Genomic DNA, 23,802 nt, shown 5'->3' with positions numbered 1-23,802 from the left:
TAAAAATCTGACAACACTAGGGGTATAATTTGTTTTAATTTTCATGCACGTCTCTCTACCACAACTCTTGCTCCTATCAATATAATCTTCTCGGGCAATCAGCCGCGTTAATCCTATATCTTGTTCCTATCATTTCCAATTATTTTTATTCACATCTAGAGTAGAGATACCTCTGGAAATTTATTAATATGAGGCTACCAGCCATGTAAGGTGGTTTAATGGAAAAAATACTAACATTTCAAGAACCATCTTCGTCCTCATCCTCAAGGTACTGTGTTTTCCCCATTAAACCACATTACATGGTCGATAGCCTAAGAAGAATTCATTATACCAATATTCATTATGGTGAACTTTTTTCCACAAGATTATATGGTACTTTGGAAGTGGTTGAACGATATGTTAGTTACTCTGAATTTTTGTTTTTCTGACATTTTTACATGAGAGTTTACTATACATACATATGGCTCCTTGGGATCTGTATCCTTAACAACACACAAAGAAGTAAGACCAATATATGCAAGTACATACCAGCTGGATTGCTAGCAGTGTGACGATGACTGTGATGATGATGGTGATGACTGTTGGAAGAATGATGGTGATGATGTGGAGATTCTAATAAACGGTAACCAGATTCAAGACTTGTGCGACTGTGTGACACTGAACTGGAGTCACTTGATCTTCCAGAATCCTAGAAAGCAACAAAGCATGCAAAGATCTTGTTTATTCAAACATTCTAGAATGACTTTTATTGAAAAACAGACCAGACATTAAAACCATAATTTCTAAAACTTCTATGCCACGTAACTATACCAGACATTTTTTGTTCATGTTCAAGTCTAAACATATTTTAGAGTACATCAGTGACTGTACTGTGGGCTCTTTGAAATCTGAGATGAATTTATTCCATACACTACTGCAGTTAATTAGTTTCTTGATTAACAGTCACCTAACAAATCACAGTTTCAATTATATGGGTATAAATGTTCTCTTTAATATAATGTAATATTACACCACTGTGCTAATCTCCAATAAAGATAGTTTACTGCTTGCATGTCCTCACAGTTAACTTTAAACAATTCACTCAATCACTGTAAAGGCACAGAATCATCCTTCATCCCACTGGGCCCACCTCATATCTATACTGCAAACCATTTCCCATGTCCTGGATCCTTTGAGGCTAGCATAGTAAGGATGAGGTTGTTATTCAAGGAATGACAACATGACGTGCACACACCAATCCAGGCTGCAACCACTTGAAGGAGACTGGCGACCCCCAGAGGGGGTAACAACTTGTTGACATAATTATGAGCTACTACTTGCAAGTACTTGAAACAACATAAACCAATGCGAAAAATACTGTCTGGTGAGTAGAACAGCAGAAATGTATATGCTTTACAGTAGAGTTGGAGTTGGCTATGGAATCATAATCAGGATTTGATTCCCAGTGGGGACTGTAATTTTCTCTTCATTACCAGTCCAGACTAGCTCTCTTAAAGGCACCGTGCTGTGTAACATGCTGCAATAATATTAATAGCAAATATGTCTACACACCTTATTATCTCAGTATTTCTTTCTCACCACAAGTTTCAGTCACTGACCATCTACAGGTGGTACACACAGATTTTTATTGAACAGTATGACTTATGATCTGCGGTTAAAATGCACGATAAAATCAATAATTAACATTTATTTACTACAAATCATTACAGACCGGCTCTGATGTTCAATTAGGCTCCTATCATACACACACTAACATCACCTTTTAAATAGATATATCATGCAAAGGTAACATATAACACACTTCCAGGTCATTTTCAGTCATCGTCAAAGAAATCTTTAATATAACAATAAAACACCTGAAGGTTAATTACTAGTAACATTTGAACATCTATCATATAGAACTTAATACACAGTTATACAAATGCCCCCACCCCGCCAAACGGAAATTACTTTATGCTACACGAGACCAATCATGACTCTCTAGAGCTGTGTAACAATGATCAGTTCACTAAAATGCAATTATTTTTGAAATAATTTATTACCTAAGGTATATTTAATAAACATGGAATTTTGCATGCTGAGGCCACTCCTATATTCAGATGACAGGCTGCACATTATACAGACAGATATGTTTCATTGTTTTTCATAATTTTGATATTAATGGCAGTGGTCAGGATTGAGAACAATGAATACCAATCATGAATGAACCTGTATCCTAACCAATAAACCACCACACGGTCCAACTGCTAATGAAGTTATTATAAATCAGTGATTTTCAAGATTTTCATTTAATAAGATTAATCAAAAACATTAGCAGCTAAGATCATTTGATTTACATTTGTTAAACAATAAATGTTGTAAAATTGTGTTTTGTAACAATACAATGAATTAATTACCTTACAATTATAAAATGATATGTAGCAGGAATTTGTTAAAATATAAAATTGTCATAAATATTTCATTGTCATAAGCTCTTTCTTCATGTGGTGAACCCATTTGTTACCAAATGCCAAGAAATTGTGGATCTGATCCCGAGACCTTTCCATTCAATTAACCACCAAAGCACAATAAACATTGAGCAAGAACACAACGCAGCAGCAAGACGAACCTCCAGCCATTGCTATTTTCCATGACTGGATTACGCTACCCATTGTAGCTCCCCAATTTCCTCATGATGCTGGGTTGGCACTGGTCCCATACACCGGTCAAAAATCTCATGAGAAATTTCTTTCTCTGAGACTCAAACACTAATATACACTACATTGAGTATGACCAATGCTTTAGAAAGAGGGTAAACCTGTTGGGAAAAGCTATTTTGAGATAAACCTTGTATGAATTTGTGCCTCACCTGAGAATGTGTTGTTCTATTGTACCAGGATCCACTGCCCTGACTTCCCCTCCTGCCACGCTGACCACTTCCCTCTTCCTCACCACGTCCACCACTGCTGGTATGATGATGACGATGATGGTGGTGATGGTGTCCTCGTCTACCTGAGCGTGGTGACCCCACAGGGGAAGTTTGAGTCTCAGAAGTCACAGATGATTTGTTGGAGCAATTTGATGGTACATGAGCATGAGAAGGGCGGAGTGAATCTGCCTTATTGCTGCTACCTGAAGCAGGCTGGACAGAGAATATTATCAGCTCATTAACTAGTTTTAAAAAAAGCTACTTTTAAGAGCCACACTTAAAACATTCCCAGGGATGCTATCACATTACTATTACATCTAAAATAGACTATTGAATTTGGCATCATTTGATGCCAAAACATAACAGATAATACTGCCAGCTCTTGTGCAAAACTTGATTAAAAACTGCTGGGTATTTACCTAGTTTCTGTTGTCCCACTGCAGACCAGCTGACATACATATACAACTTCCTTGTCTCAAGATAAATATCAGCAAACTCTGGCCAAATTATTCCTCCAGATTAAACTGTCAAAATAGCAAGCCATATTTAAAGAATGCAAATATGCTTTACTTATACCATGTCCAATACTTCATTGGTGACATACAGGCTTCTGCTTGATACCATATTGCAGGGCATAAATCAGCATTTTCCCAGTTCAATCATTCTGGTGTACAAAACTGGGGATGTCTAACACGGCTACTAGTGTTAAGATTCTTTCTGACTATACGCATGAAACTTCCAGTGTGAATACTAGTTCCCAACTGAAAGGCTTCTAAACCTAGATAACTCTGTATTAATAAGCTCACATCTCAGGAGGCCACATTTCACATGGCAGTCAGCAGCAATATTTTACAAAAAATGCAACACATGTACATGTCACATTGAATAGAAAGCGACTACCTTGTAAAATACTTTTAATGTAACTGTCTTACCAGATACTTTGTCTACAGTCATGTTTAATGACCTCTCATCATAAAACAGGCAGAATGGTATCCCCTTTAAAGCTGTTGTTCATTTACCGATAGAAGAATCATCCTCCATCAACTGCCTTCCCTTCTTGAATTGCTTAAACCGTGATGAGATATCAAGAAGGATTTAAATGATGCAGATAACCTAAATCCACAGCCCTGGCATGTATCTTCAATTGTACGTCCATTAACATACGATGTAAAGAGTGACTAAATGTAATTATTACAAACAATTACTTATCATTAATAAAGTAACCCATGTACAAAGTCCTACAGTCATTCAAACCATTTTACACAAAGTAAGTAAATTATAGGCAGGAATGTAGTCACCCAGTGCTTTTTCAGTGTCAAGGTGCTGCCCTGACACTTCTTTTAAAAACACTGATGTAAAACATACGTGGAACAGATCAAGGCCTAGAGGATGAATGCGAGTCTGCCGCTAAAGATAAAAAGCACAGAGTATACCCCTTCAGAAACTTTTAAACATTATGTAATATAAAAGCCAGCCACCCTTAAAAATCCATCGACTTAGGCCGGGTTTGAACCCGGGAACCTTGGGTCCAGCGGCAAGCACGCTAACCACTAGTACACCAATAGCGAATAAAACTAAGACTAGTTTTCTAAAATGGCAATTAAAGACAATCTGTATGTGAATAATAGAAATTATTCTACATTATCAGCTGACAAATTTCGTGTGAAATTTATAATTTTATCACACAAACGTAATATTTGTTCTCATAATTTTCACCTTATTTAACCAGTAAACTCACTGGAATTGGAGTTGGTGTGATGGAATCCTGCTGACTTTTGGAGTTCTTCACAGTCCGCCCAGGAGTCTGTGTTGCAACAGACTCCTTTCTTTTAGGCTCGTCAGTTGATACTGCATCTTCTGATACTGGCTCTGTGTTTTGCTTCAACGTCTGCAGTAAACAAATGGAAAACAAATGATAAATTCAAAAAACAAGTGTTAAACTGTCACAGTACTACAAAATACTAACAGCTCTACATGATAAAATGCCTTGTTTTTTCTACTCTTATGTTTTGCTATGCAAAAGAAACAAACAGAATCGTTGTATGACAGTTATTCAATATCTTTCATTTTGTCCATAAAAAATGAGATTCTGTTCAAAATTACCATAATTACAAATGTGTGTACCAAATTTTGTAATAGGATTATGTTTCATACCCCACTTTACTTACATTATCTTCTATGGTAAGTACTTATGTGAAGAGTCATATTAAAAATAAAATCTAAAATATATGTTATCAAGTATGTCTAAAAGGAGTGATCCTCCATGAAGAACATGTCATCTGGTGACATTATGGAACTCTCCACCTTACGATTAAGTTTCATTCATCATGACCAATTTCTGTCTTCTCAGCAATACGAAATAACATACATGTTCTACCACATGCAGGCTTGCACCATTACCTGGAGCTTTGCAAGCGGAATTATGTCACAGTTCTGTGGCCGATGCCACACTGTTTTCTGTGATGTTGCATTATAGTAATAGAATCGGGATGTATTCTGGTCAAACAGTTCCCACCACTGATTGTTGTCTGTCTTCTTGCTGAAAATTTAATATTGTAATTGATTATTTCAAATGCAAAAAAATATTCAAATTATAGTGAACATCTACTTCAGTCACATAAACAACACCAAATAATAGGGCAGTTGATTACAAGTTGATTAATCTGTATAAGGAAACAATAAAATTAAAAACTATTAAATTCACAGAGTAACGTATCATAACTGGACACTAACAAATGTACATAAACTATTCTTGTGCTCTGCACCACAAAAAGAAGGTGTACAGAAAGCGTAGTGGTAAAGTTCCAAATATCCATATTCTCAGTATTAAAGATAGTTTAATGCCATGCCTCATGTACTGACAATCTATTTCCAGAGAAAAAGGCTCCAACACCCAATGTACGAGAAACAGATATGGCTCCACAGTCTTTCTGAAAATGGTGACAAAGAATAAACTCCAATATATCTGTAATGAATTTAATCCTGGCCATGTGATCTAAAGAATTTAGCATTAATGACTAAATTGCTGTTGTTACACACATATACCAAATATCTATAAAATTTAAACATATTAATAAATGTAAAATTAAAATTGTTACACCAACTTTCATGTATTTAGTAACATATGAAACTATTTCCTGATATATAAATGGCTCAAGATTCGTATAACACTGATGATGTCAATGGCAGTGTTTTGGGTTGACACCATGAAGACTTATAGGTGGGTACCAACATTTCAGAGGAACATAATGCTTAGCCCTGAAGATGGACCAAGTATGTTAATCCAAAATGTTGGTACCTACCGACATAACCACATGGCATCACAACCCAGAAAACCATATTATGTCATTTCTTGAACAGCAAAATATCAAATGCTGTAGCTCTATAAAGAAGGGTTTGTCCTCTAAAAAATTATCAACTTCTTTGTGGCTTCACTTCAATCATATTCTTTCTCTCCAGAGTTGGTAACTACCAACAGAGAGAAAAATAACATCAGTAGCCATGAACATCCACTGGAAAGCCAATTTTGTAATTTATGTAAACTGCTATCCATGCAGGTGGTAGGACACTGCAGTCAGGGATACATAAGCTAACAGTCTCAATTTTGAACCAGAAAGTACTACTACAACAGTGGAAATAATAAATTTTTGTCCCTATCCATAAAACAGTTTAAAAAAATAAGTGTGGTAACTTCCATGGTGTCTCTTTTTTGTTAACGTCATATAAAATTGTATAAAATATTCTTCTGGCATGGTTAACACCATTTATTAATGAGAATGAGACCATCGAGAACAATCAATGTGGATTCTGCCGTAATAGGTCAATTACTGATCAGATCTTTTGCATTCATCAAATAGCAGAGAAAAAGTGGGAGTATAATGGGCCAGAACACCAAGTATCTGTGGATTTTAGGAAGGCATATGACTCAGAAGAGAGGTACTGTATGGAATTTTGATTGAGTTTGGAATACCAAAGAAACTTGTTAGGTTAATTAAGATGTGTATGGATGGGGTATCTAGTATTCATATAGGTAACCTCTTGGATCCATTCCCAGTGCACAATTACTTAAAACAGGGGGATGCTTTATCCTCAATGCTTTTTAATTCTGCTCTAGAACATGTCATCAGGAAGGTCAGAGGGAATGAGGAAGGGCTCAAATTTAATGGTCTGCACCCGGTACTTGCCTATGCTGATGATGTTAATTTGCTGGGGGATGGTGTGGGTACCATAACCAAGAATGCAGAAACTCTCCTACAGGCTAACAAGGAAGTAAGCCTAGAAGTAAATGTAGACAAAACTAAATACATGGGCATAATATGAGATCAACATCAGCAACATAATTATAAGTAACTCATCATTTGAAAATGTTTCAAAATTTAAGTATCTGGGAACAAAAATAACAAATAGACATGAGGTCCATGATAAAACTGAGAAAAGAATACATTTGGGGAACGGTTGTTTTTATTCAATTCGAAAACTTTTATTCTGTTTGCTATCCAGAACAATAAAGTTCACGATATATAAAGCAATAATTTTGCCTGTTGTCTTGTATGGTTATGATACATCCTTTTACCTTGAAGGAAGGATGTACATTACAAGTGTTTGAAAACAACGTGCTAAGGAAGATATTTGGACCTAGGAAGAATGAAATAAGTGGAGAATTTAGAATATTACATAATGAGAAGCTGTGTAAATTTTAAAGGTTACCTAGCATATAGTGAGGATGGTGAAATCTGGGAGGTGCTGATGGGTTAGACATGTAGCACACATGGAGGTAAAGGGTGCATACAGAATTTTGGTGGGAAATCTGGAATATGACCATTGGGCAGACAAAGGAGATGGCAGGATAGTATCAAGATGGATCTTAGGGAGGTGGGCTGTGAGAATTGTAAATGGATGGAGATGGCTCAGAATTTTGACCAGTGGTGGGCTTTGGTTTTATCAGTGTTGGACCTGTGGGTTCAGCTACAATGGAGTTAGTAAGTTAGTTATTTAAACTGTTATTGTTGCAAATGTAAGAGACTATGTCCCTGTACAACTGTGGCTGTGAATGGGTCCACCATCCAGTCCCCAGAAGATACACAAATATCGAGCAGCAGCAAAATCTGACAGAGAAAAACTTGTCTTTGTGTCAATTTGTCCACTACAAAACTCTCACATATAATTTACGGGGTGCAAACTTGGGCAACCATGCTTAGAAGCTGACAATGAACCACCTGAGCTATGGCATGGTCAATTTATGTTGATACAGTTAGGTAATCACTGTTCACACAGAAGATTCACTCAAGTTGGGTTACTGGACACTAATATGGCTGCAATCACAAACGCAATTATCCTGCATCAAAAATCCAGCAAATAGTACCACTGGTAACGTTGTTCTTCTGGTATTGAACTCAGCACCATGTGCCTGCTGTGCTGCACCACTATTATTCACACACTGCTCTTCCACTAATCCTGTATCCAGTACTTGTGCTGGCTATTTCAACGCTTCTCACTTTGCACTTCCTTGTTGTACTATCCACTTCAACACTTCTTAACATTAACGACTTCCCACTTATACATCACTTTTAACACCTTTGAACCAATTCAGCAATCACTCATACTGCCAACACTACACTACTCTTTGCCCTATGCCGGAACACCTCATTTTAAACAACTCAGAGTTGTTCTAGTGCATGGAGAAAACTGCATAATGATGAGCTTAAAAATCTGTACTCCTCCCCCAGTATTGTCAGGATGATTAAGTCGAGAAGATTGAGATGGGCGGGGCATGTAGCGCGCATGGATGGGACAAGAGGTGTGCACCGGGTACTGGTTGGGAAACCTGAGGGGAAGAGACTGCTAGTGAGACCTAGATGTAGATGGGAGGATAATCTCAGGCGAGATCTATGGGAGATAGGAGTCGAAGGAGAATGGATTTTGTTGGCCCAGGACAGGGTCCGGAGGAGGGCTTTGGTTAATTCGGTGATGAACCTTCGGGTTCGGTAAGCCATCTTTTTAGTTACAGTTGTTCTAGTTGATTTTCGAATCATTAACTCAGTCTCTTAGACCAGCCTTTCTCAACCTATGGTATGCATACCACTGGTGGTACGCGAGCCAATGTTGAGTGGTACATGAACTAAGTAAGAAAATCAAAAGATAATATTAACATAAATAAGTTTTCCCTGAACACATTTGGTTAGTGGTACATTTAACGTGTTAAATTAGAATTAGTGGCACGCCAGCAAAAAAGGGTGAGAACCCGTCTTAGACAATGTAGAAACAACACCACCTAATGGCACAATCTAGAACTGTCATGAGCATGCCAGTTCACAGGTGAGCAACTGCTCACAGACTAAGGGGATGAGGGATATGGTGACGTTTCACCAGGCCAACAATTTGCAGCAGGAGGGGGGGAGGAAGGAGGCTTGCTACAATACTGCAATATATTGGGTCCATGTGACCTGTCACATCCCTATTAATTAACAGGCTTCCCATCTCATAACATACACACTATTCCATACCCGAAGGTTTGTGAATAGACCAGTTACTTAACAATGCACTATTAAGTATGGTTTTTGAATAACCTGGGAGCATTATTGAAGGAAAAAGTCAAACTGGATATCAAACTGATTCAAACTGGTGTCTCTAACTGACAGCCATATTACTGTAAGGTGGTTATTATTGTTTCACATCATTAAACATGAGGTAAACTGTGTGTTTAACCCCTTAAGTTGGTATAAAGGTACTGAAACTTCTTTAGTAAAATGTCAACTTTGATTTCAGTATGACAGACTTGTCTGATAGATCTGCATCAACCACCATATGACTTCAGAAAATTAATAAATGGACATTCTGCAAATGCCACAATTGTGTATGACAGAAACTCTTTTAAAAAAATGGGTGTGGAAAGGTATCTTCCATTTTATATAATACATATTTTCCAAATGCTTTGTTTTTCCATACCTCTTTCTTTTCAGGCACAGAAATCTATTAACAGAAGCAAAGCAATAGTACACATATTACACTACATTAACTATTTTCCCTTTGATTTGGTTAAACATACAATACATTAAAAACAAGTTCCAAGTAGAAGTTGCACGTGTTAATGAAATATACAGTTTATGTCATGTACCAACTTCTTGTATGATGAGCTGCATAATAAACTCAAAATTATTTGTTGTCAGGACTTTTTCCATCGTCTGTTTTTAAAATTCACGACGTGACATGACAAATAATTTTAAGTGTAAACTACCGTCGTCAAAACCCTTTAGAACTGAATTACACAACCGGTATGGACCCGGTATATACCCTTATTTAATAAACATTCATAAACTTAATCTGAGAGTAAAATACCGTTATTATATCAAGTTTAAGGCCCTGAGTAACATTTTGCAACATGCTGAGATTTACATTAAAAAGTTGTTAGGCACCCACACATACTCCAAGCTGGACAACACATTGTTGGTTGTCCGCTACTGCTTATTCAGTACATTTGCAGTTACGCTCCACATCTGGTGGCCTATTCCATCTACAACCTGAAGACATACCATGCCATGATGACAAGTGACCCACTTAATACGGGAGGTAGAAAATAAATTAATAAACATTATTTAGATAAACTTTATGCTTTAAAGGGTTAAATATTGCTCTTTTCCACCATCACTACAGTTTTTATTTTTGACGTAAATACGTCTATATGGAAGGGTCATTTGGCAAAAAAGTGAAAGGAAAACGTGTAAGATCCATATCAACAATGTGTAAATAGGGACCAACAACAATGGTCAGCTTGCGTGCATTGTTATGTTACCTAAGAAACTAATTATTACGTCATCTGTTTACTCGGCATTGCTGTGTTACATTACTGCCATCATCAATCCGCTTTCGTTATTGCAGAAAGAGCTGAGCTGTGAATTGGTTGTAGAAGAAGTGTGTCGTAGACTAGATAATTTTGTGCTGGTAAAAACGTTTTAAAATATCACAAGTACTTATCTTATATAAGAATTATTACATTACATTAAATTACATTACATTTCATTACATTACAGAGACGTATTTAAGTCACATTCTCTGGAACTGTGGTTCCACTGTCAAGTTTTTGATACACAGTTTCATTTGCAATAACAAATGGCAAATTCACATCCATGAAGACAATTAAGGGTACAGGTGGGCTCCACTGATGAAAGAACAATTTACCAACATGTCTATTTCTTCACAGATCATTAACTGTACACCAACAGATGACCAGCTGTTTGTAACAGTTTGCACACTTTTCAATGAGCATGTGTGACAACTGTTGGCAAATAGTGCTTGCTCTGTGTATATGCATGCACATTTAGATAAATCATGCATACAAAGAGACAACGGGCTCCTTATTATGTATACAGCACCTGAATAGGTCATTCAGTGGAACATGCTAAACAAAAAATGTTGAGAATATATAACATATACATACTCACATTATTTAATATGAAGATGTAACTGACTGACTGACTGACTGACTACGGCACAACAGGCCGAGTCGAGCCTTGGCCTCCTCCCATGTGGGAGGTTTCTTAGTCTTTGTAGTGTGCATTTATGAGTAGTTGAGTGACAAGACCACTGCCTCTACAAAATTTCTACTCAATCCTGATTTTGTCTGCTAGAGCCATCTAGTACTGAATCAGGAGAGACTTGGGTGAGAAATGGCTGCTGAATTTTGCTTATGAAACATCTCAAAGACATAACTATCAATATGAATTATCTGCCACCTGATATTATACATAATCGGTATTGCAACAGTAACACAGTTTAAAAAGGTTTAGTAAAACTAATTTATTTTTAAAAATCTTCTATGTGACACAATTATTTTCTTTACAATCAAATATAAAATTATTATGTTAAGTGGGAGCTCGGTCACCACAGCATGACACATCCTCATACTGTGTCACCAGATAAGGAAAACAGTTGCAAATATATTTAAAAAGTTGTCATTGACAGCTGACAAGAAGTGGTCCTGCAGTTAGAAACCCCATAAAAAACTAGCATGTTACAAAATGTCTCAAAGACCTTTTCTTCAGTACATCCTATAAAATTAACAAAGGATATAACACTTTAGTTATAAAACCTGCAATATGTGAGGCAGATGAGAGAGTAATATTAAAATTTATCTTAAAGAACTAAGATATGAGAGTGTGAAACAAATTCATCTGGCTCAGTAATGGATATTGTGAACACAGAAATCTGGGTTTCATAAAAGGTAGAGGATTTCTTGATTGCTAGGTAGCAGTGCCTACTCATGAAAGATCCTGAAATGGTTGATCATCTATGAAACCACGGCAACGCACAAATGAACAAATAGTTGGAAAAAATAAATGCTACAATTAATAAGTGTTGCTAAGGATGAGTATTTTTTCACAAGAAAAAACTAACTTTTCATGTAACAATAATCATACAAAATACAGCCACCCAAAGAAAAAGACCTTAATAATGTATTTTTATCAGCCACCATCATTATGTCTAGAGGATGATTATCTTCACACAAGACTAAAATACCACCAAATATCTTAATTCAGTAGCTGACAATTCAAATTCAAATTTAGGAGGTCCAGGATTCAATTCTTGTCCTGGAACCCAAAATATTCTGACAGGTTTTTCATTACATTCCTAATTCCCTCTAGGAAAATGCTAAAAAAGTACCTCAAAATACATCACGACCATTTCCTTCAAATCCTTTCTAATTCATCATTCAAAACCTTCCATCAGCAAATTCTATAACCTATGGAGCCAAAGAAATTAATGCTAAAATGAAGCATCACGTCGTGCGACATTCAAAATTAAAAGAATCTACAGTAACTCACACGGGTACGCCAGATGGGGGATCCCAGACGCACTCTCCGGTTGTCAGATTGGCATACATATGCTCTTTAGTGCGTGGCTCTATAATTTCCACCCACTCCATCCTGAAATAAGAAACATAATGAACACAAGCTCAATACAAATCCAACAACAATATTAACCATAAAACAGGTCTATAATTAATGGCAGAATTCAAGCAGCCTTCTTCTTTAGTACATTCTGCAGAATGTGGTGCAATATGGAAAAGTTTTATAGACGGAAATAATATTTAAATTTGTAATCGCCACACACCAGGATGCGAACTGGAAAATTACAACTGCATTCTGCAGAAGACGATAGATGATTACCTACTCAAATCAAAACCTTCATCTGTCCACTTACTTACCACCTAATAATAATACTGCTTTGTAAAAACAAATAACACAGAGCTATTGAAATATATATTAAAATTCCAGTATATCATGTAAACATTACAAATAAGATTGTAGGAAACTTATACCTTTCATGACGATGGCAATGAGGGCATCATGCCAGAAGGTATTTCTGTATACAGCGGCACCAGCATTACACCCTTCTGTCATAAAACATATCCCACTGTTGATGAAAGATTCTCAGGTTACAAACCATGTCAGGTGGCTGAATGGACCGTTCAGCCACCTGACATGGCTTGTAACCCAAGAATCTTTTATCAACTTCAGTCGCCACAAAAGCTTCACTTTATATATACCACTATGTTGTATCTCCAATTATGCAAATATGTTGATAAGCCCTTGAAGCATGATACGTTGAACATAAAATTGTAGCCAGTGATTGTGTATCAAGGCTGCATAACACACTAGTACTATGATATTATTAAGATCCTCAGAAAATTACGTCAGCTCTGAAGATGATGGAGGTGGTATCTTCCTCTCAAACTTTGGTATACATTCAAAGACTACATGATGCAACAACTCAGATCACCATCAACAATTCTAGTGGCATAAAAACCTGAAATACTACATAAAATAATATGTCAGTTTACTTAACTGTTTTTATTCTGTTACATGTGACTATCAATTATTAATGGACCAACATCATAAAATGTGACATAGTGAACATTTTTGTTTTTCTGTCTGGTTGCATTTCAGATGGTCAATAACATAAGGTAAAAGTAACTTGCTACCTAATCCAAAGATGGCATCCACAAGGATATTCCTACCTTAATCCCTAGTCATTATTTTAGGTTTTACTACAAAATATTGCCATGCTTAGCAACATAAGAAATTTACAACAGTCTTATTCAATATCGTTATTCTAGGTATTAAATCCATGAAACTTCATGTTCTCTTTAAGGTTCATTACATCCAAGATAGGTCTGACTTTATCACATTCAATGCTTTGCTGCATTAAAATGTCACTTGAATAAAAGCACTGAAAAAATAAAATTATTAAGATTTAAGATGGTGGTAGATAATAAACTAATACAAGATGTATGTGAAAAGAAGAGAAGTGATAATAATGAGAATACCTAAAGACCACAGATAAGGACAGAGGGGAAAAAGAAATTCCAATGTACACAAAGATTAGGAGAGAACATGAAACCAGAATGAATGTATAATCAAGAGGTAGAGGAAGATCACAAAGACACAGACAGTGAAGATAGCTGCACTGGCACTAAAATGTCCATTCAATGAAAACAATAATACTTCTGTAACATCTGGTACATTCACAATACCAGGAGGCTTGAAGGTTGTTTGTAATTTATTACTTCTTGAAACATCAGCGAACAACAGATGCTATGTTCTGATTTTTTCTGAGTATATAAATTTCTCACTATGCAAACCTTAATGTGAAAGTTGTGCACTGCCATGTGTGTTGCTACAAGTCTCAATATGTACTTTGCTTCCATCCACTTATACTTAACTGCTGCCTCTATGGCATAAAATTCTTCCCAGACTTGGTTACTCTTGGTTTGCCTTTTCTATGGTACTTAACAGGTATACAACCTTCTACAAAAAATGCAGCTTTCAGTTTTTCAATCATTTCCATGTTCTTTTCTGTTGCATGGTGCTGTGTCATGTCCAGCCCTTATGATATGGTTCTCTGATATCATTCATGGCCATGATTGCCAGCAATGCTTTTTCTTTCACGTGGTGCATGTACAGAACACTGCTTGGTTGCCCATTTACTTTAATTGTAACAAATGTAACAGAGTAATAGACAAAAGTGTTCTGCAAAACCAAACAGTAATGAAACACAGTATTATGATGTTTATTAAAAAAACCTGTCACATTATGTATGACAAAAAATATATTTAAAAATTATACCAAATTTTTTTATGTTATCTGTGAAACTGGAATACCTTCATAACCATTATTTATGTAAATATATTTACATCTGACAGTTTAAAGATGCCTTAACAATCTTGGAATGTAGTTAATTTGCATTCACAGAGAAGTAACGAAATTTTCCAGTTACTAGAAGGCTTCAATTCCTAGGTAATGCCGTATGAATCTGTGTAACATTCATTCTTGACATACCCAAAAATCTGTGATAATGTAATGAAAGTCTGTTCATGATAATATCAATATTACTATAATTTACTCAAAACCTATTCATATACGCGCGCATACCAAAATGGTCCAAACGTAGAGAAGAGTTTCCTCCCTTCCCTAAATACGGTACTAGATTACTGCTCTCTTGATAGCAATATGTAAACAAATAGAAAATGCCACTTCTGGACACAATAAGGCTGACATAACTGAATATAGTAGCAACTGCTTCTAGCAATATATCTGCTACTTCAAATATTCGAATTAACTTGATCAATACATACTAACATTGACAAAATTCACAGGAAAGCAACTTCGGTTAGGCCCACTTAATTTTGAGTATTGATTTTGATTTCATGTGCCAAGATTAAAATCATAACAAATATTGAATTAATAAAAATGTCTAACATACCTTTCCGTTGTCATGTTGGTAATCCAAAACTAACACTGCACTAATTATCGCTCATAATCACCTCATAATTTTCTACCAACTTCTAGTAATATGTTCAACATCTCCATGCAGCCATTTTTGTGAATGTAAGCTGCGGTATTCAAGTGTACTCTTTACAGGGACAGTGTGAATATCCTACCTAAAGTGGAGGTATTTATTATTTACTAAAATTTTAAATATATATTATTGACTGCAGTTATATGCGTATATAAACTATAAAATGCCGTATGGAATATTTAAAATACACTACTTGATTTTATTTGAACGGCTTCAAGAATTGAATAATTTTCTTGATGTGGTAAAAGGTAGGTAAAATTTGGTAATCATGACAGATAAATTTCTGAATCAAATATCAATTGGCTGTCACATGGAAATAAACAAGAGTAAGTGTGTTGAAATTTAGTGATACAACTTTTCTTCATAAATTGTTGGCGTCTGGCATTTACCCTAGTAAGTAAAGTGAGCCCAGATGTTCAAGTTAATTATATAAAAAATATGAATTCATGTCTTTGACTGCTATTCATTACATCTCTTTCATTTCAGATGTAAAATCGAAAAGCAAGTCAGGAAGTAATGACTGCTATTCATTACTTGAATATCTTTTACTTTTCAGATGCAAAAACGAAAAGTAAGTCAGGAAGTAGTACAACTGCAATCTTAAACAGCTAAACAACATGAGTTATACCGAGAAACACGAAAATATTTCGAAGGATGACTGGATGAATCGGCTTGAAGGTTTGCATATCCAACGAGCTGACATGAACAAGCTGATAATGAATTATTTAGTTACTGGTAAGCAACGTTATGGAAGTTCCTAGATAGGATATGACATAAATTCTTTATTAATAAATTTGTGATTTCTTTTGGATTCCATTGTATGACTTTACAGGTTAGTGACCAATCTGAAACCATTTCATAATTCAAGTTTTATTAATTGTTGCTACCTTCTTCATATACCTGTTGTAACACAACGAAGTACACTGACTTGCCACTGAATTTTGGTTAGGTTTGTGATTACAAGTTCAAACACAAATTGTGCGTAAAAGTGTTGGTCTCCATATTTTAAAGTTATGCCCTTTCCTTCTTATGCCTAATTACTTGCAAAATTCCAGAATTCAGAACTTTTTGGAAGGAATTATAATTTCTGGCCTTATTTGTGAAGGGGGAGGAGGGACTATGTCATTATGGAACTGTGGCCACAATTAGGGAGCAGCAGTGGGATGATGTTAGCACATTTCCCACCACATCCTGCATGGACTGCCCTGGGATCAAACCATCAAATCCAAGCCTCTTCAGGCAGAAGATGGTGACTAACAGCCTGAGCTATGACACAGCTCATTACTGGCCTTTGACTTTTCCTTCAGACATATTGTAATGTTTTTAATGTGTTAAATGAATTTTCTGAAGATTTTTATTGAAATATGTTGATCATATCAGCAGGTATATGACTTATTAGCTGTATTACTTTTACATCTGGCATAATCATGATCTCACATCAGTAACACCTGCCTGTTCTAAACGTTTACTGTGATAATAACTGATAGATATTCAGTGGTACATCATCATTTGTAATAGTTGTACATTCTTTAAATTGGTGATAATTGTAAAATGGAAAGAATGGTAAAAGTGTTTGGTGCAGGGAAAGCTATGATAGGTCATACCTCACTGCATTGCACTGTTTAGTCTGATAGAAATTTACTGACGTTTCAAAGGTCCTTGTGATGCCTCTGAAATTTCGGTAAACATCTACCAGACCACATGGCGCAACATCCCAGAAGACAGAAATCTGCAGACTCACCACCATGAAAACCTCAAATCCTACATATTACAAAATTAATTGCATACAAAGCACTTTATATACAAATGGAAAGCTGTGGATAGATTACCAAATGCTTAAATGTATATACCGTAGAGTACAAAACATGTAGCCTTGCATAAATGTATAACAGCTGCTCTTATGTAATAGAGGGTTTCAAAGAAGCTGCAGAAAAGTTTCAACAGGAATCTGGGATTAGTCCATCCATGGAGCTAGATTCCTTAGATGACAGAATCAGAATAAGGGATGCAATTCAGAGTGGACGTATCCAAGAAGCTACTGCATTAGTCAACCAACTTCATCCTGAATTGCTGGACAATGATCGTTATTTGTATTTTCATTTACAGGTAATGTAGTTGGTACCTACTCAACTTCAGTGTTCACTTATTTCTGTAAAGTCCATTGATTTAAAGCGTTTAAACACCGGTGTTTTAGTTTTACATACAAGTTGTAGACCATCATATCCATTCCATTAGCTTCCTGTTCCATAAAAAAACAAATTCTAGAAGGAACTTACATGCCTACATTTCTTTGAATGCTTTAATGTACATCGTGAGGCCAACAAGAACTTTGACTTATTAAATATACAACTTAAAGGTCCATTTATGTGCAAAATTAAAACATGATATATTTTGGCTATGTTAAATCTGTGAGATACATGGTAATGTCAAAATTTTGCATCATTACATGCAGGTAATCAAAAAAAGTTCTATATGAAGTACTGTTGTATAAATATTAATTATGTGTGTGGCACTTCAGGTTTTATAACTAAAATGTTGTGTGTACTTGTCATTTTCTACATATTTGTTTGTAGGGTAATACATTTTTGTTTAGATTTGGAGGGGGGGTGGGCGGCAGGGAAGAATATATATCAATACTGCAGCTTAATATCTGCAGCTGTAAAACTTGAAGTGAAGACTTGGGAAGATACTACTAAAATGGATCATGAACATGTATGATGTATACTGGATTTAAATGGCTTAGGATAAGTTCAGTGAATATAGAATAAACCCATGGGTTCTGTAAAGGGCAGAACTTCTTGAACAGCAAGCAACTATTTGATTCTCAGGGACTGTTTGTTTTCTCAGTTATTACGACACAGAAATCGAAGGCCTAAACATTAACCTTTTAAGGACGGGGATTTAAATGGCAAAGTGGTAGCAGCCCTACGAGTTTTTTTTGCAGGTTTTTAAACTTTTGTGCACGCTCTACTGAAAACTTTAATATTATCTAAAGTAAACATGATAAATTGGCGAAATAAAAGCCATATTTATTCGAATAGAACAGAGAATACATAAGTTTTTTAAAAGTGCAGTTATTATCTTAATTGCCTAAATAGGCCTTAGTAACTTTACTTTCTTCTTTGGAAGCTCATTTGACATGGTAGAAGCCATGATTGTGAACTAATGACCACACAGAAAAATTTGTTTCCCCTACTTCAGTGGATACACATTCTTTTCACAGATCATGCCGAGGAATGTGAGTAGCTTTGATTAGGGGGTCTGAAAATGAAGCCGAAACCCACTGGACAATAACAATGTTTATTGCTGTTTGTGGTTATAGTTCCCAGGTTGACTTCTCAGGCTGGCCTTGTAAAAACCCTAGAGAAAGTGATTCAATATTTGCAGCCCCTAAAAGAGGCCAAAAGACAGCCAAGTCTACTTACAATGTTGCAAGTTTTGAGTTCCGCTCCGGGAACGTTCATAGGGCTGAGTACACAACTTACGTCCCAGACCGGGAACGCTAGTAAGATAAAGGTTAATGTGGCACTTGTGTTGTTTACGAAGTTTGCCTGGCAAATATGTCGGTGTTAGGAAATTAAAAATGTAGAAATGGGATGACATCTGGTGGCATGATGTTTATACAAAGTTTCATGGCAATCAGTTGGTTCAGTAGTTAATTGGAAGAGGGCAGCAGACATGGACAAGGTGATACCATAACATTGATGTAAAATGGACTGAAAGTGCCATTTTCTGGTAGTAACAGGATATTTTTTCTGCATCACAACATGTGTAAGAAAACTGTTTACAGTCAACAGGTGTTGTGAAGACATTTTTACTTCCTTAGCAGATTTTATTGTCATACTATCTTATGCACATTCAGTGAAATTATAAAACACTTCAAAGAAATCTGTATTGGGGGAGGGCAATGAACAAACTTAAGTAAAAGTAAAGCTGTCTTACTACACACCACATGTAGGAACTTTGGGAGAGAGGAGGTATAGCTCCTACTCATTATTTATCTCAGAACTAGATAACTAAATGGTGGCGAGTGATCAGTGTCACTTCTTGGCTGTGCTTCATCCCCAGGACAGGACTCCAAGAAACCCCAGTTCCCGTTGGCTTGGTGGTCTGTAGAAGCAGTCTGGATGCAGAGGCTAGAAGAAAAATCCTCAGTCCCTATACCCCTGCAGATATCAAACCCTGGATGTTCAGTCCATGGACAGTATATTTATGAGCTATCCCAGCTCATGAAAAACCTTAAGCTTAAGTATTTTAATTGTGTCCACAATGCTAGATTGTAGGAAAAGTATATTCATTTTAATGTATCAAATTAACATGACTTAAATATCAAAATAATTTTTTAAAACCACAAACTTTAAAATAGCTTCCTGTCCTACAGTAGATTTGTAAGGTTCTTGGAACAGTGATCATTCTAGCAGACCTATGACTGCAGGAAAAGAATTTGTAAGTCTTTATACAGTATGGTGGCTAGGTATGTGTACATTACCTCACTTGCACTGTGTTTGACATGGCTACACTACTGTCCGCGAGGCACGAGAGTAGACCTGACATCTTTGAGGGAGGTGGGGTAGAATTCTGTGCTACTAGTGGACAGAAAAACACCCGCAGCTTATACAGGCCGTACGTCGTGAGCTAATGTACTGACTGACTGATAGCACAATGTTCTTAGGTAAGGAATACATCACCAGAACTTTCCCCCTGCCACACAAGCAACGGCTGACAAGGCCACTACTACTCTCGTGCCTCGCGGACAATACTTAACCAACAGACAATTTCCTACCATATGTGATGCTTTTATATATATATAAAACCTATGTACTCAATGTGCCTGAACCCCTTTTGCATTTGTCCTGTTCAAATGATACAGATTAGAGTTCATAATATATTAAATCTTACTTCTTTATTTTCACAGCAGTTACATTTAATAGAGTTAATTCGCAGTGGGGAAATAGAGGAAGCCTTACATTTTGCACAAGAACAATTGTCTGAAGCTGGTGAATCAGATCCAACTGTTCTGAATGAACTGGAGCGAACTTTGGCCTTGCTAGCGTTTGAAGAACCAAAAAAATGTCCATTCAGGGACCTGCTGCATCCTACGCATCGACAAAAGGTTAATATTTACTTTTATTGAAATGAATTTATATACAAGAATATGGTATTCTGAGCTTATGTAGGCTTGTAGGAATGTAACAAAACAAAAGTAGTCTCTAAGGGACCCAACATAGTAGGTACCTCTCACCTGAAGATGGAGACAGAAGCAGTCTCTGAAACGTCGTGGGTTTTTAAAGCAAAGATGATGGAAAAGTCCTGACAATGAATAATTTTAAGTGCAAAAGTAGTTTGTTCACGAACACAGACATGCAGTTTATATTAAACTAAAACCAATGAGTAAGGTATTGTAGAGAAGTCAGTGATTATGATTTATGGATTATTCCCACAATTTTATGATTTATCACATTAAAATATTTTAACTGAGTATGAAGAACTACAGTATTTATTCTGTGCTTATTGATGTTGGGGGAAAAAAAATCAAATGGCCACATTTTGTGTGAAAGCGTATGAATTCGCCAGTTTAAATGGTGTTTACAGGTGGCTAGTGAACTAAATGCAGCAATTCTAAAGATGGAAAATCGTGAATCAACTACACCAAAGTTGTCAAATCTGCTGAAACTAATTCTGTGGGCCCAAGATGAGCTTGATAAGAAGAAGATTAAATACCCAAAGATGTCAAAACTTGCTAATGCTGTAATTGACAGCCCTAAATGACAACAGGTTCTTCCCAGTGAGGAACCTATGGATACTTCTACTTATTACCAAGGACAGTAGAAATGGTCAGTTTGAAACTGCAGTACTTGTTTGATCTTTGCTATGAAAATGCTGATTTCAGTGAACATTTCATGTAAGCAGTACAGCTCTAAGTATAAACACCATATAATCATCTTTAATGTTGATTTCTCAATATATGTTAGTCTCTTTAGTACTCCACTTCAGAGATTTGGGGGGGGGTTGTGAAGTCACACACACACTTATGTAACGGAAGGAAAGAAAAACATTTAACACTGACAGATTTAGGCACAAAGTTAGGAGTATGACAAACTGCTGTATAAAAAAATAGGTGTTGAGTTTCAGACTTACAAGATTTGTGTGTTTCTTATGTGACTGTTTTGGCTTCCAAGTTGCTCTTTCTAGCAGAGAACTTCGCTGGAGACTCATAGTTAATGATGTGCTGACATAATTGTCATAGCTATAAAATTATTTGTTATTAACGGTTTTAATATTTAATTTGTTATTCATACCAGGTAAACCACTAACCATACGTAGTCTTCACTGGCTCCCAAGAATTTCACCAAACCAGCACATATTCACAAATTTAAAAATCATAAAAAGAATCCTTGTATACCAGTACACAATAAACAGGTCCTTATTCTTCTCATTTTTCTTACATATTGTCTGGAAATTATGGTTAGCATGTGTGTTGCCAACAGTTTGTTTGAAGATCTACTCACAGTAGTTTTAAAGAAAAGTAAAAGTAGATACATGTTAGAGTAAATTTAAGTTTCGATCTTTATAAAGTCCCATCTGTCACTGTCTATATTCATAAAATATTCCCCTTAGGTTAAATGTATTTTCATTAAAATTAATTCTGGCAGCCCTTTCAGAATAACTGATTTTGATTCTGGTGCGTCAGTTTCCATGACACCCCAAATTTATGCTCTTAAGACAGTTTCATGTTGCAGTTACAGATTCTGATGAAGTGGGATGTATTAACAACTTCTGAATCTAATGATTTGGATCTGTAGCAAAAATACACTTTCTCACATATAAGTGGATCTATGACATAACATTAAAATTTTGTTTGCAATATGAAATAAAATTTAGACAGTTACAGTTTTAGTTAAAATTTGGCATAATTCTGATAAACTGTATTTGTAACAGTAGTTTGTTACAGTGTGTGAATATGAACTATTTAAGTACTGAAGTAAATATATTTCCAAGTGCAGTTGTTCATTAAAGTAGTGGCTTGGCATACAGACTAATAAGGAAATAAAAACATTTTGGACAGATTGTGTTTAATTAATCATAATCCTGTGCATACTAAACTGAAGGTGAACAGTATTATCTACACTTAACTGAAGATGGAGACAGTATGTTCCACAAAAATGTACTTACATACAAGTCCACACAGTATTACAATCAAAATCACCATCAACATCTTCACCACTATAAGAACCCCAAATCTCATACAGTAGTAAGCATCACATCGGTAATGTTTCTCAGATGATCAGAAAATTAAAGAAAATGTGTTTTAAAATATCACTGAAAGACACGATATCAGAAGATTATATTTAAATGACTACCGTAAGCATTTTTATGATGAACCTTAAGATACTAGTAGTAAATTCCCTTGAGAGGAATGTATCAAAAATACATATGACACCCAAACATTTTATTCAGGTTTTGAATGTTTTTACTTATATAATCTGCATCTGCGATACGTGTAGGATGATATAGATATCAGCTTATTTAATTTGTAGACTGCCAAGTGATATTTAATGTAAATGCAATATATTTCATGGTTTTTATTATGTGAAGATTGTAGCTTTGACAAATGAAGTTTTAATTCTGAAAACACAAATTCACTCCTTTTATATGAATGAAAGATTGTACTTGTGTAGGAAAACTTGTACATTAATAACTGAAACTGAACATCGGTTCTGATAAAAGAAGAAGAAAAGATGTACTCTATACTGTCTTACTCAGTGTCTGGATTTTGTTTCTTATGAATATTAATCTTTCAGTGATAGGGTTCCAGAGTATATTGCTTGTTAATTTAACTAGTTTAAATCAGAATAACCTTACTGTACTCAGCACCATCAAAATGCACTGAACAGAAATGTATTTAGTCTGATGAAAGACTAAATAATGACAGTCCAAAGTTTGACATGTAGCACTAACAACTATGCAGTATAAGTCTAGTTAGTCCTGAAGACCTAATATGATGATGTGATATCTAGATAGTCCATCATGCTGCCTGA

General features: G+C 35.7%; 2 protein-coding genes and 1 long non-coding RNA gene across 10 annotated transcripts in view; 2 read left to right on the top strand and 1 right to left on the bottom strand.

Annotated features, from left to right (window-relative positions):
- RhoGAP93B (MyTH4 and RhoGAP_KIAA1688 domain-containing protein RhoGAP93B) overlaps positions 1-15,787 on the bottom strand; it is a 61,719-nt gene extending 45,932 nt beyond the window's left edge. For all 3 annotated transcript variants that reach the window (XM_087359194.1, XM_087359195.1, XM_087359196.1), the window contains exons 1-6: positions 15,668-15,787; positions 12,727-12,828; positions 5,309-5,447; positions 4,647-4,796; positions 2,849-3,121; positions 529-688 (exon numbers count right to left, since the gene is read on the bottom strand). In XM_087359194.1, coding sequence (XP_087215320.1) covers positions 529-688; positions 2,849-3,121; positions 4,647-4,796; positions 5,309-5,447; positions 12,727-12,828; positions 15,668-15,681 — 838 coding nt within the window. In that variant the 5' untranslated portion in view covers positions 15,682-15,787. The remainder of the gene's footprint in view (positions 1-528; positions 689-2,848; positions 3,122-4,646; positions 4,797-5,308; positions 5,448-12,726; positions 12,829-15,667) is intronic.
- On the top strand, positions 10,578-11,341 carry LOC110839790 (uncharacterized). Its single transcript, XR_002546636.2, has 2 exons — positions 10,578-10,846; positions 11,106-11,341. It is a non-coding gene; the product is annotated as an uncharacterized LOC110839790 (long non-coding RNA).
- Positions 15,753-22,828, top strand: Hou (GID complex subunit 8 homolog protein Houki). Of its 6 annotated transcripts, XR_002546635.2 has the most exons (6): positions 16,021-16,156; positions 16,320-16,498; positions 17,673-17,869; positions 20,679-20,876; positions 21,356-21,597; positions 22,066-22,828. XR_002546635.2 is itself a non-coding variant. In XM_022084302.2 (5 exons), exons 2-5 carry the CDS (start codon positions 16,381-16,383, stop codon positions 21,530-21,532), a joined length of 690 nt encoding a protein of 229 aa, XP_021939994.1. In that variant the 5' UTR covers positions 15,753-15,856; positions 16,320-16,380; the 3' UTR covers positions 21,533-22,828. The 6 variants fall into 6 exon arrangements, 5 of the variants coding, with proteins under 5 accessions (XP_021939994.1, XP_021939993.1, XP_021939991.1 ...); XM_022084302.2 differs by lacking the exon at positions 16,021-16,156 and adding an exon at positions 15,753-15,856 and having other exon boundaries at positions 21,356-22,828; XM_022084301.2 differs by lacking the exon at positions 16,021-16,156 and adding an exon at positions 15,881-16,011 and having other exon boundaries at positions 21,356-22,828.
- Positions 22,829-23,802: the final 974 nt, after the last annotated feature.

The sequence above is a fragment of the Zootermopsis nevadensis genome, unplaced genomic scaffold (assembly GCF_977971745.1).
Source record: "Zootermopsis nevadensis isolate Lab colony 2312 unplaced genomic scaffold, Znev_1.0 Znev_ptg000031l, whole genome shotgun sequence".
NCBI lineage: Eukaryota > Metazoa > Arthropoda > Insecta > Blattodea > Termopsidae > Zootermopsis > Zootermopsis nevadensis.
The sequence above is the reverse complement of the archived record's forward strand: the minus strand, read 5'-3'. Positions and strand labels throughout refer to the sequence as shown.